Raw genomic sequence first — 13779 nt, forward strand, 5'->3', positions numbered from 1 at the left:
TGTGAATAATCGTTTGATAAAAAGCTCTCAAGCAGAGTGAATGAACCCAGAATGTTTGCCGCTCACACTAGAAACAACATTCTGACATTAATGCATCCTTTTCATTTTCCTGATAGTGTGTAATTTCTTGATTTGGAGTCTGTTCTGGCGATTTATATACAGCAAAGGTTCAATCTGGCCTCAAACAATCTGTGGCAAATGTCTGAGTCTATAAATAATTAAATGTCCACTAGTCAACCCTGGCCATATGCTGGCTGACAAAAGACTTTATGACTTTGATCATTTCATTTTGTGCATATAAAACTAATAATAATAATAATAATAATAATAATAATAATAATAAAAATAAAAGTTTTCCATTTTTGGAAATTCCTCTAAAAAATAACTATTTCTGATGGTGCTCTGGTTCAGTACCTTGAAACAGTGTTGGGCATCTTACATTAAAATGTAATTAGTAATAGTTACAAATTACTTTTTCCAAAAGCAATTGAGTCATTACCTCAGTTACTACATTGTAAAGTAATTAGTAATTAAACCTTCCAATCTAGTTTTACATCATGGCACAACACTGAAATGGCTCTCCTGAAGGCTCACAATGACTCACCATGACATTACTAGAGCCGTGGATGATAGGCAGCCATTTGTACAAGTCATGCTAGACCTCTCTACTAACTTTGATCACAGGATCCTCGTTTCACGCCTTGGAAACTGTAGGTTTTGTGGCACAGTCCTGAAATGGTTCGCCTCCTTGAACTATCTCGGCGTCAAGATAGATGAAATCTTATCATCTCCAATTCAACCTCTCTAAAACTGAATTACTTGTCATCCCAGTGAAACCATCCATATGGCACAATATCTCAATCCTAAATGATTTCCTTTCTCATTCAAATGCAGTTTGAAATCTGAGTGTTGTTATTGACGACCTGCTAACTTAAAGGGACTTTACGGAGTTTTGAATTTTTATGCTCGCGATTGCCCCCTCAGGCCAAAAGCGTAACGGCAGCTTCAATAGTAGGCTCGTGCACGAGGTGCGCATGCTGTACGTGCACACTCCGTAATGAAAATAACAGCTGAGACAGTCCCTTGTGTGTGTGTGTGTGTGTGTGTGTGTGTGTGTGTGTGTGTGTGTGTGGGTGGCCCGGAGGACAGAGGACAGGAGAACGCGCAGCTAATTAATTAAATAATTTGGTTCTGTACCTGTCTCTTCAGCACAGCCCGTCCCTTGCTTGAAAAATTGTTCCAAAATGAAAGTTGAACCCACATCTTTTTTATCTGTGAATTCAATGCCGTTCTGCGAGTCTCAAATAAAAATTTGGGCATCTTACTGTAAAAAAAATATATCATTAATGTAAAAAATAAACTCTACACAAACTATGTTCACTTCGAGAATCGAATCCGGGTCTCCTGCATGAGAGTCCATCGTCTTACTAGATGAGCTAAAACTCCAGTGACATATTTTGTACCTGTAATATTTATATCCTTGATGACAGCTGAAAGAATGTTCAAAGAATGGTTCGGAGCGAAAATGACTATTTTGTTGCTAATTTGCAGGAAATATTTAGATGAAAGTAGCTAAGGGTCCTCAGAAATGTAGCTAGGTTCATCACTAGGCATTAGGAACAGCGACAAAATCGCTGAGTTGGCACTACCTCACTCTCTGCTGCTAAAGCTACTGATAGCAAATGCTACGGGCGATGCGTGAACGCACATGAAGCAGCCTGCTTGACCCGAGCAGCTCTCTTTTTCTGTGATTTTACAGAAAAACAGGCAATCACAGTAAAAATGTCAGGGCTCATTCTACAGGACCAGGGCATTGCAGGAGAATGTATGAAGAAATTTATTATTTCTATACATGTTTTGGCTGTCAAACTTCCATAATGCCCCTTTAATGATCATGTTGCCTTTGTCACTCATTCATGCTGCTTCACTCTGTATAGCACATGAAAGATCAGACCATACCTAGCACAGCTCTTGGTGTAATCTATTGTCATCTCCCGCCTCAACTACTGCAATAACTAGTCTTCCAGCCTGTACTGTGAAACCTCTTCAAATGGTCCAGAATGCAGCAACTCATCTGGTCTTCAACCAGCCTAAAAGAGCACCTGTGAGGCCTCTGTTCACTGAGCTCCATTGGTTGTAGTTAGCTGCATGCATCAAATTCAAAGCGCTAACACTAGAATACAAAATCCTGGATACCTGAATCCTCTTGTAAAGGCTTTCATCACGGTTCGGCCACTCCGGTCATCAAAGGATCGCCGGCTAGCAGTGCCTACACCACGCTCAGGATAATCCAGACTCGTTTCATGTCTCGTTCCCCAGATATGGAATGATCCACCAAGCACTAACAGAACAGGGGCGACCGTGTCAATTTTTAAGAAACTTCTGAAGACCCAGCTCTTCAGAGAGCATCTTCTGAACTAGCACCCGCCCTGTTCCCGTCCCTCACTCTACTACACACTCCTTGTTCACTTCCCTCTATGATTCATTATGCTGCCTTACTGCCACTAGGACTGACTGATTAGGGTTTGTTAGCCTCAAGGACAACCTGCTGGCTTCATTAACGGTTAAATATCTGCTAAATACATAAACATAAAGATAAAGCTTGCTGATGCTCTTTCTCTGCCAGCCCCTTTCTACAGTGGTTTTCCCATGGATCTGTTCTGGGCCTGCTGGTCTTCTCATTGTAAATGCTACCTCTAGGTAGAATACAAACTAAATAACCCTAGCTTTCACTGCTATGATGACGATGTGCAGATGTATCTACCAACAAGTTCAAATTCCAACACTACTACAACATCTCTGCTGATCTCCCTCAATGACCTCCAGCTGTGGCTCTGAAGACAACTTCTTGATGTTAATTGATGACAAAACAGAGTTCATAGTCTTCACTTCTCCAAACCATCCTGGTGTTTGTGCACCTGATCTTGGTAATTTGGCCTTCAAATGTAAGCCATGTGTCAGAAACCTCTGTGTCATATTTGACAAAAAAAAAAAAAAAAAAAATATATATATATATATATATATATATTTTTTTTTTTTTTTTTTTTTTTTTCACAGGTACATCAATGCAGTGGTCCAGACAAGTTTTTATCAACTAGGGGCAGGACCAAGGCTGAAAAAATTTCTAAATTATTCAGACCCAGAAAAAGTCATCCATTTTTTGTTAGTTCACGTCTTGATTACTGTAATGCCTTGTACATTTGATGTGTCTAAGGCCTAGTCCACACGTAGCCGGGTTTTTTTAAACGAATATCCGCCCCTCCAAAAACTTGCATCCACACCACCTTGTTTTAAAAAATAACTCTGTCCACTCGTACCCGGATAAATACGTTGTTAAGGACATGCCAGACCTGTAGGAAAGTGACGTTGCGGACCTTAAAACTCCGGTTTTGTCTGTCCACATGCAGACACCCAAAACGGAGAAAACGCAGATCTTCACTTTGGCCGGAGGTTTTAAAAAGATCTGTTTTCGTGTGAAAAAACTCCATTTTTGTGTGGATGACAGGCCAAAACGTAGAAAAATATCTACGTTTTGGCAGATCCCCGGCTACGTGTGGACAGGGCCTAAGTCCTCCATTGCACATCTTCAGTTAGTTCATAATTCCTCACAAACACATCTAGACAGATCCAGATTTCACCCATTCTTTCTGAACTGCAATGGCTCCCTGTGTTCTCCCACATACAATTCAAAATCAACCTGTGCAGGTTCAAGAGTATCCACAGATTACATGCTTCAAACCTTTCTGACTCATTGTTCCTATGCCAGCATCCACAGGCCACTAGGGCAACAGGTACGCTCTCCTTGAACTTCCTCAAGATATAAGTCAAGATATAAGCACTGGGGCGACTACTCCTTTTCAATGGCAGCTCCTGCACTCTGAAGCAAACTCCTTGATGACCTGCATCTAACTTCTGATCTGTCCCATTTTAGACACAAGCTTTAAACCTCCCTTTTCCAGGAGACTTTTCAGTGCATCTTTTATACTACCTGTTTTATCATGTTTATCGTGTTTTATAACTGTTTTGTTTGTGCTACTTGTTCTTTCTCACCATTTGACCTTTGGTTTTATGTCAAATTTATTATCATAATCTTAATTTTATGTTCTTTGGTTTATTATTATCAGTTTTTATTGTCATGTGAAACACTTTGGTCCCCTTACAGGGTTGTGGAAAGTGCCATATATAAACTGCATTTATTGGTTATTACATAGCAAAGTAACTGACATTATTTTTATGCTCTATAACACAGTTCTGTTCAATAATATAGATACCATTAAATGTTTTTAGAACTGAATGATTCCTACTATTTAAATGAGGTTTCATTTTGTGTAACTGCAAATGGTTAACATACATTAACACTTAACAGTTATTAGCTTCTGCTTTCTTGTAAATGGCAACAGTAAGTGTAAATATTACTTTATGCCAAATGTAAAATATCTATGTTGAATAAGATAATTGTTGGCCTGCTCAACAGGCCAGGTTTTTATCCATCCCGGGAACCACCAAGTCCTCATGTCTGGATTTGACCTGGGTCTGAGATGAGGATCGAGGCGAGCCAGTATAACTCAACAGGACCACCTTCAGGATCAGTGGAGCTTCACAGAGACACACTCAAATTCCTGCTTTCACCAACTTTACTCCATACAGTCCAAGGCTGGGGTAGGATTTGTTGACGTGAGGAACTTACGTCAAGTCGTTCATATTGCTTATGGACAATTGAGAATTTGCTAAGCTTGAGGGCAAGACCTCAGACGTTTTGTATTTATATTGCTGTGTAATTGTCAATATGAACTTATATTCCTTTGTACTTTTAAAGGGTACTTAAAGTGTGATTTTAAGGTGACACCATTTTATTGGGGAAATCGAATGGAATGAATTGTATAAACTGAAAGGGATGAGTTGCATGATCCTAATTCCAGTCTAATATAAATTAGGGCAAACCAAAAGTGAGTTTACAATCAAGACACTCAAAACCAGATGACCGGTCATAACGTAGAACTTGAAATTAGATTATGAATTTAGAAATAAACCTTTATTAGATCTTTAACCCAAATGGTAAAAGTAAAAACTTAAAAGGGGTGATTCTAAAGCATACCTCAAGTAACTGAAGTAGCATTAATCTGTTTATTGTTCGTCTTTGTTTCTTATTTATTTGTTGTGATTAAATCTGCCGGCTTTTCCATTTAAAGGTCACAGTCTCTGGCTAACGTTTTGTCACTCACCCCTCCTTCAGAACCTAGATCTGGTCAAGTAGTTTATTACCCTGTACTTAATTACATAGGTGTTACAACTGTCATGTTTCTCATGTTACCACCTCCTTCACATTTTAACAGCACATGTCGGGGTTGTAATACAAATGGGGGCTCGTCCAGGATTTTCAACTACATCGGCCCGTGAAGGAATATACAGTCCCTTGCTGGTGGTATTTTAATGGTGTTTCATTTGTTTTAAGCAACATATGACTGTGTGGATGACTGGCGGGTGCTGCTGGAGGTCCCACCCTTGCCGGAAGATCCACTGCTGGATGTGTTCTCAGAGCCTACAAGCCTGATCCAGCCCAGCATGAGGAAAGGAGATGTTGGATCCTGAGATGATCCCTGCAGGCAGGCTCAGAGGCTCTCCCTCTTTAGGGAGAGATCTGTTTGTTTTACCTAGTGTTGCAGTGAGGAAGGTAGTGTTGGTGTCCTTGTGGGCACCATCTCAGGAGCAGCCCAGGGAGTCTGGGGGAAGTGCTAGTCAGAGGCCTTCTTCCAGGCTGGTTTTGTGTTTAATATGCCCCCCATCAATATTCTGCATGAAGACTAGGGATTCAGATAGCCTGTTTTATTTTTATACCAGGGGCTGTCTTCGTTTCTAAAATGTGATCCTTGCTTTTAAAGAAAAAAGTTTTGAAATTTGGTATTGTGTGTTTAATAAATTTTATACTTGTATCCTTTTTTTAATGTGTGGGGTTATTATGGCCACCAGCTTGGCCTCTTCAGGTGCAAGAGCTAGGATCACCCAGCCCCGGTGATCAGCCCGCCACTGCCCCTCCTCCTCTCTTCCAGGCTGCTGAGGAGCACAGCTGAGACAAATGCCTCTGATGACCCACAACTGGGATAAAAAGGCTGTGCCTTCAGCAGTCTGGGAGGCAGCAGTGCAGGGGTTCTGATGTCCTCCAGGCCTCATTTTTGTTTTAAACCCCTTTGAACTGATGAGTTTTACAGTGGGGCAAAAAAGTATTTAGTCAGCCACCGATTGTATAAGTTCTCCAACTTAAAATGATGACAGAGGTCAGTAATGTAGATCATAGGTACCCTTCAACTGTGAGACAGAATGTGAAAAAAATCCATGAATTCACATGGCAGGATTTTTAAAGAATTTATTTGTAAATCAGGGTGGAAAATAAGTATTTGGTCAATAACAAAAATTCAACTCAATACTTTGTAACATAACCTTTGTTGGCAATAACAGAGGTCAAACAATTACTATAGGTCTTAACCAGGTTTGCACACACAGTAGCTGGTATTTTGGCCCATTCCTCCATGCAGATTTTCTCAAGAGCAGTGATGTTTTGGGGCTGTCGCCGAGCAAACACGGACTTTCAACTCCCTCCACAGATTTTCTATGGGGTTGAGGTCTGGAGACTGGCTAGGCCACTCCAGGACTTTCAAATGCTTCTTACGGAGCCACTCCTTTGTTGCCCAGGCGGTGTGTTTGGGATCATTGTCGTGTTGGAAGACCCAGCCACGTTTCATCTTCAAAGCTCTCACTGATGGAAGGTTTTGGCTCAGAATCTCACGATACATGGCCCCATTCATTCTGTCCTTAACACGGATCAGTCGTCCTGTCCCCTTAGCAGAAAAACAGCCCCAAAGCATGATGTTCCCACCCCCATGCTTCACAGTAGGTATGGTGTTCTTGGGATGCAACTCAGTATTCTTCTTCCTCCAAACACGAAGAGTTGAGTTTATACCAAAAAAAATCTACTTTGGTTTCATCTGACCAGATGACATTCTCCCAATCCTCTGCTGTATCGTCCATGTGCTCTCTGGCAAACTTCAGACGGGCCTGGACATGCACTGGCTTCAGCAGCGGAACACGTCTGGCACTGCAGGATTTGATTCCCTGCCGTTGTAGTTTGTTACTGATGGTGACCTTTGTTACTGTGGTCCCAGCTCTCTGCAGGTCATTCACCAGGTCCCCCCCCCCCCCCCCCCCCTCGCCCCGTGTGGTTCTGGGATTCCTGCTCACTGTTCTCATGATCATTTCGACCCCACGGGATGAGATCTTAAGTGGAGCCCCAGATCGAGGGAGATTATCAGTGGTCTTGTATGTCTTCCATTTTCTGATAATTGCTCCCACAGTTGATTTTTTTTTCACACCAAGATGCTTGCCTATGTAGATTCACTCTTCCCAGTCTGGTGTAGGTCTACAATTCTTTTCCTGGTGTCCTTCGAAAGCTCTTTGGTCTTGGCCATAGTGGAGTTTGGAGTCTGACTGTTTGAGGCTGTGGACAGGTGTCTTTTATACAGATAATGAGTTCAAACAGGCCCCATTAATACAGGTAACGAGTGGAGGACAGAAAAGCTTCTTAAAGAAGACGTTACAGGTCTGTGAGAGCCAGAGATTGTCCTTGTTTGAAGTGACCAAATACTTATTTTCCACCCTGATTTACAAATAAATTCTTTAAAAATCCTGTCATGTGAATTCATGGATTTTTTTTTTCACATTCTGTGTCTCACAGTTGAAGTGTACCTATGATGTAAATTACTGACCTCTGTCATCATTTTAAGTGGGACAACTTGCACAGTCGGTGGCTGACTAAATACTGTTTTGCCCCACTGTAAATGTAAAGGTTTTAACTCCGAGTAATGAGTTTTAAAGGTTAAAGCTCTTAGTGATCCATAGAGGTCTTTGGGTGATGTCAACTTAGTTGACTCAGTTTTAAGGTTAACTTTGTATTGGTTTTAAGAATTTTATCTACTTTGTGTTTTAAAACACCTTCAGTTTTAAACAGGTGTATTAATAGTTGTCTTTTAAACATTAACCTTTTTGAGAATTTTTTTATCTTGCATTATTTTAATTATGCTCTCCATCTATTTGCTTGCTTGTTTTAAAACCTTTTATGGCAGTTCTAACCCAGTTTTAATCCACTGTCATGTTTCTTATGTTACCCCCTTCCTTCACATTTTAACAACACATGTCGGGGTTGTAACACACTCTCCGTGGGTGGCGTCATTCTTCCAAGCTTGTGTTCTGTACCAGAGACCTGGGAGCTTGAGGGTCCTGCACAGTGTCTTAACTGTTCCTAAAACAGCAGTTTTCAGGACTAAGATGTCTGTTTTCCCTGGGATCTGCTTTAGCTCCTCTAGTTTGGGGGGTTATTGCCCTGCGAGACCCGATGACTATGGGCACCACTGGTGTCTTCACTCTCCACACTTTCTCGAATTTTTCTTTTGCCACTTACGCACTAGAATCGGCTTCACTCTATTCAGCACCCCCTACCCCAGCCTAGCTACATTTGTTCCACGCTGCCTAAGGAATGCGGATGAGATTGAGCACATGGGCGATCTGTTGCCTGTGATGTCATGAGTGCATCTCCAACACGTGGGTGGGGCAAAAGAGCGTGGAGGAGTCTGCAGTGTCTCCATTATTAAACAAAGCGGCCGGAGCAGTCTTGCTTTTGGAGACTGACTCTGATTTTGCATACTACTTTGCAACAGCAGTAGCTCAGAAGATTGAGCAAATTGTTCAGTAATCGGAAGGTTGCAGGTTCGATCCCGGTTCTGACCACTGAATGCTGCTATTGTGTCCTTGGGCAAGACACTTAAACCACCTTACCTGCTGGTGGTGGTCGGAGGGACTGGTGGCACCAGTGTTGGGCAGGCCTCCCCTTTGTCAGTGTGCCCCAGGGCAACTGTGGCTACATCGTAGCTCATCCCCACCAGCCTGTGAATATGTGAATGACTGTGTTGGGGAGTGCCTTGAGGAGTTATAGAGCCCTAAGTAGGCTCTATACAAATACAGAGAAAGTTTATGTATCAGCACGGATTGGGATAGATTAAGTAAGTAAGTAAGTAAGTAAGTAACTTTATTTCTATAGCACCTCTCACAGACAAAAAGGTCACAAAGTGCTTCACAAGTTAAAAGGCAACAACATATAAATACAGTAAAATACAGCCACAATATACATAGTGTCAAATAAAACCAATCTGAATGAGACTAAGTTTAAAATGCCTGGAGAAACAAATGGACTACTCCATTTTTGGATTTAGAGGGGTTGAGGACCAACAGAACTTTAAGACAGAGAGGAAATTATCTCTGCCTGGCCCCAAAACAAGTTCTTATCTGAATCTGGTGTCCTTGAGCCTGTAAGGTTGAAGTGATTACTCCCCCTCAGAAGAAATGTGGAATGCTGCCATCGCCATGGCAACTCTGTCTCCCTATCCCAGCCTGGGCGGGACTGTGACCGGTGAAGGCCATTGAATCGTTTCCAGGAGTCACTGTGCTTTTTAAACCCATCTACCTCCCTCCCCTGTCCAAACGGAGGTGACAAGTGCTGCTTATTGCGGCTGCATGCACTGATGTGAGGACAGTCCCCAACCCTACCTCCCCACCTAGTGGACACTTATGTTGTGTAATGTCTGAAATCTGTTGCATTTCTGTCTGAGGTGTTTTTTGCATGGCAACGCTGCCCTCCCTGTGGAGGGTAACTCTGAAGTGCCTTTTTTTCCTCCAACTGATTCAATCCTCATATAAACCCCTCTGATCTCTAAGGTAGTGTGACTCAGGTTGCGAATGACCACAGTCACCAATTCTTGTCATGTGTCTATGTATGTCTGATCTCAGAATTGTGTGTACTGAAACTCTAATTTCCCTCTGGGATTAATAAAGTATCTTTGAATTAGAATTTGGTACTTCTCTGTTTACTTGTGTTCCTTTTTCCTGAGTTTTGCCATCACTATTGCTACATCAGCCACAACAGCTGCTCTCGTTTTTTTTTTTTTTTTTTATCAACCCCATAATGTCTGGTTGGTTTGCCATCACCATGTCATTAGTCTAGATCTGGAAGTCCCACAGGAGCTTGGCTCTCTTGTTCTCCACCAACTTATTGGGTGTTTCCCACTTTGACCTTGGGGATTCTAGTCCATACTCTGCACAGATTTTTCTTTACACTATGCCAGCCAATTGGTTGTGGTGTTCAATGTATGCTTTCCCTGCCAGCATCTTACACCCTGAAGTTTTGTGGTGGACTGTCACAGGGGCCTCTGCATGGCCTACACCTTGGGTCTTGTCTGGTGTGGTAGATCTTGGCCTCTGTTGCTCTGCTGTTCCGGGCCTGTTCCTGTGCAGCCATGATAAGTGCCTCTGTGCTGTCCTTCAGATCAGCTCTTTCTAGCCATTGGAGGATATCTTTATATCAGCCACTTCAACTGTCTGTGGTAGACCCCATATAGTGGTTTGTCCTCCCACGATATATCCAGCATCTCCTCTAATGTATGCCGTTGTCTGAGACATTCACTGAGCACGTCATCTGTTGGGGTCTCACTGATGCAATTATGGATCTTGGATGTTTCATCCTGGACAGTGGCTCTCACACTCCCTAGTACTCTGTGTCCTTCCTTATGGCTAGTGTACATTCTCAAGATGCTGGATTTGGGATGGAACCCTCCATGCATGGTTAGGAGCTTCTGTGTCTTAACATCTGTGTTCTTTATTTCTTCCTTTGGCCAGCTTATTATTCCAGCTAGGATATCTGATTACTGGCAGGGCGTTGCTTTTTATGGCCCAGATCTTGTTCTTGCCATTGAGCTGACAACTTAGGACTTGCCTCACTCGTAGATATTTGGCTGTGGTTCCTTTTCTTGTGGCCACAAGAAGCCATTTGCTTGTGGGATACCAAGGTACTTGTAGCTGGTCCCAGTGCCTGCTATTGTTTCCTCTGGGAGTAAGACCCCTTCTGGGTGGGCTACTTTCCCTTTGTTTGTCACCATCCGACCACACTCAAAGTCCGAATGACATTCCAGTATCAGTGCTGTAGATGTCACGGTCTGCCCCTGCCTGGTGGTGTGGCTCATTGGGTCAATGTCTCACTCACTCTTGGCGTACAGCTTTATGTCATCCATGTACAGGAGGTATGGGGGACGTCTCCTTGTTATAGACCACATTTGGTGCACATGTCTCCACCCAATGTGGCTATCAAGGAGATGTCCTGTCCCCACTGTTGTTCTGCATAGGTCTGAACCCCCTCAGCCAAATAATCAACAAGACTGGATATGGATACTGACTCAAGAATTGAACCACAATCAGCCACCTCCTCTACATGGATGACATAACTTTTTTTTTTAATAATAGCATTAATTATTTAGAAACCACATTGACTCGTCGTTGCTCAAAAATATTTTAGGTTTCTCTAAATTGAAGTCATTCAAAAAGCTAACATCCACTTCACAAAGTTTGTCAGGGTTGGGCCAATATAATTCTACTTTTAAGTTATTTTAATTCAAGAATATTTTGTATTTTTAAGCTTACAAAAAGCTGAAATCACTATATTATGATTCACCAAGAAAAAAAAAGTCAGCTATGTTGAGCCTATCAGATGAGTCCTACCTGGAAGAGTTGTATCAGGCACCTGGTAGCAGGTATTTGAGAAGCTGGTGGCATCTTTCACGTACTTCCAGTTTTCTACAGGCTGCGGAGCTCGGAATCTCAGTTTTCCAAGAGGAGGTTTTCCATATGGAATTCCAAGAAATGCTCTAAGTTCACCACCCAGAACTGAAAGCATTTTCCCTTGAACTTGCCCATGTGTTGTGCTGATCAAGAGGTCATCTCGTGTGGCAAATGATCCAGGCAGGATTGTAAACAGCAGAAAAAAAACAAGAAAATGTGTAAACAGAAGGGGAGACGCCATAGAACCCTTGGGAAGTGTAAAGAAACAAAAAAAAAAAAAAAACAGAAATGTATTAGTAATCTGTTATTCTAACAGAGCAGCAGGTTTTTTTTTAAAAACCCAACTTTGCTTGATAAAGAATTTAAACTTTTGCTTCCACGTTTTCGGCATTAAAAGTGCCAGGACGCGTGCGCTGAAGGATTTTTGGTCAAATTAATCTGGAAATGTCAGAATTTCTCACGGAATTTTTTATTTTTAGATGGCTGCTTAAAAATGATAGAAAGTAGAAACGTTCCGGCATTTATATGCAGTTTCATTGACTCTTTAAAATAGTTTCTAAAAACCTAAAACACTGTCCCCGTTTCAGGTATTTGTAAAAAGTTTATAACACGTACGGTGTTGAGTAAAACTGAAGTCATCTCTTTTTTTCACGCGATGACGCGCGTAAGTTCTGTGCCATCCGCGCTGCGATTAACAAGTAGAACGGATAAAGATCACAACGTCCTCGGCAAATCCACTTTCCGTGCCATATATATTAAGTTTGTGCTGAAGCAGCTGAACGTACAACGTCACAGTGATACCCACAAAAAACACGAGCTGGAAGTGTAAAGACCACGCACAATCAGCTGTTGTGCGCTGCGCTCTGACGGAAAAAAGCGCACAAAGGACTGAAGGACAAAATAATCCTAAATAATCTTACCTTGTGAGTTAACAGTGTGTTTGTGGGCACGGTCCGTAAAGGCACCGCTGATGGGATCTGGAAGGCGTGTTCAACCGTCTGCAGGGCTGTCCTCCAGAGAGGCTGCCCTTATCACATTTGAAAATAAGATATTAAGATTGAACTGTTGCTGAGTAAAGGGACATGTCAGGTGTTGTGATACTTTTGCCAAATAAAATCGGGAAAACTTCAGCTTCTATCAGAGAATTTTGGTCTTCATTGCTTTTCCTTCTTGCAGGATAATCAAGGAGTGAAGAGAAATAATTATCTTATAGAACATTTAACTGAAATGGACTGTCAACAAAGAAATCCAAGTTAATTATGTAATACTTATTTTTTTCAAACCTGCCAGTCAGACACAAACCAGTTAAATAATTAAGATCAGTGTAACCCACATTAGGAAGGGTGTCATGAAAATGATAAGTGTATTAAAATACTATTTTGGTGCGGTTTATTATGGTTACTTATCCCCCAGATTCCCAACATTCCAAACATCTTCTGAACTTGCCTGAGTCAAATGTCACCTTTTAGATATCCGAACTCTCCTTAATTATTGGAAACAAACAGAAAAAAAGTAAAGTGACATTCTTCTGGTTACATTTGTTTTTTAGAATCATGCACAGCTAAGTGGTAAGGTTGGATAAGTGCACATGGAGGTGGTAAAGACAGGAAACACAGAGAAGGAAGGGCAATTTGAAATGCAAGACAGTACCATCTTCGTCCTAACTGCACACCACTGGGGATTAGGTGGAGAGGGAAGACATGGTAGGCATTTGATAAGTGCCTGTCAGTGAATGTCTTTCATCCCAACATCACCCAAAATAGGTGTATGGTGAAATGTTGCCCACCCCCCCCCCCACCCCCCACCCCCACACACACACAATGTATTTATATTCGTGTCCTTATTTAATGTGTGTTAGCATGTCTGTTGGTATGAAGGCAGAACGAAGTAGTTAAAATAAAAGAATAAAAACATTTAATTCATTTCTTTTGTAAAAAGCCTGAAGCAAAAGAGATAATAAATATCCAATCATGGTGTCAGAGAGACGGATATTGGTTTATGCCATGCTCTCTCTGTGTCAGTCTCTGTTTTATATGAATATGCACTGTGTGTGTGTGTGTGTGTGTGTGTGTGTGTGTGTGTGTGTGTGTGTGTGTGTGTGTCCACATAGCAAATATTTGATGCAAT

General features: G+C 41.8%; 1 protein-coding gene across 1 annotated transcript in view; it reads right to left on the reverse strand.

Moving 5' to 3' along the window:
* LOC107396314 (acetylcholinesterase) overlaps positions 1–12637 on the reverse strand; it is a 39315-nt gene extending 26678 nt beyond the window's left edge. Inside the window, exons 1-2 of the mRNA XM_015975977.3 lie at positions 12573–12637; positions 11593–11899 (exon numbers count right to left, since the gene is read on the reverse strand). Of these exons, the coding sequence (XP_015831463.1) occupies positions 11593–11893 (301 nt within the window). The 5' untranslated portion in view covers positions 11894–11899; positions 12573–12637. The remainder of the gene's footprint in view (positions 1–11592; positions 11900–12572) is intronic.
* Between the last annotated feature and the right edge of the window lie 1142 nt (positions 12638–13779).

Source organism: Nothobranchius furzeri, chromosome 13, assembly GCF_043380555.1.
Source record: "Nothobranchius furzeri strain GRZ-AD chromosome 13, NfurGRZ-RIMD1, whole genome shotgun sequence".
Classification (NCBI taxonomy): domain Eukaryota; kingdom Metazoa; phylum Chordata; class Actinopteri; order Cyprinodontiformes; family Nothobranchiidae; genus Nothobranchius; species Nothobranchius furzeri.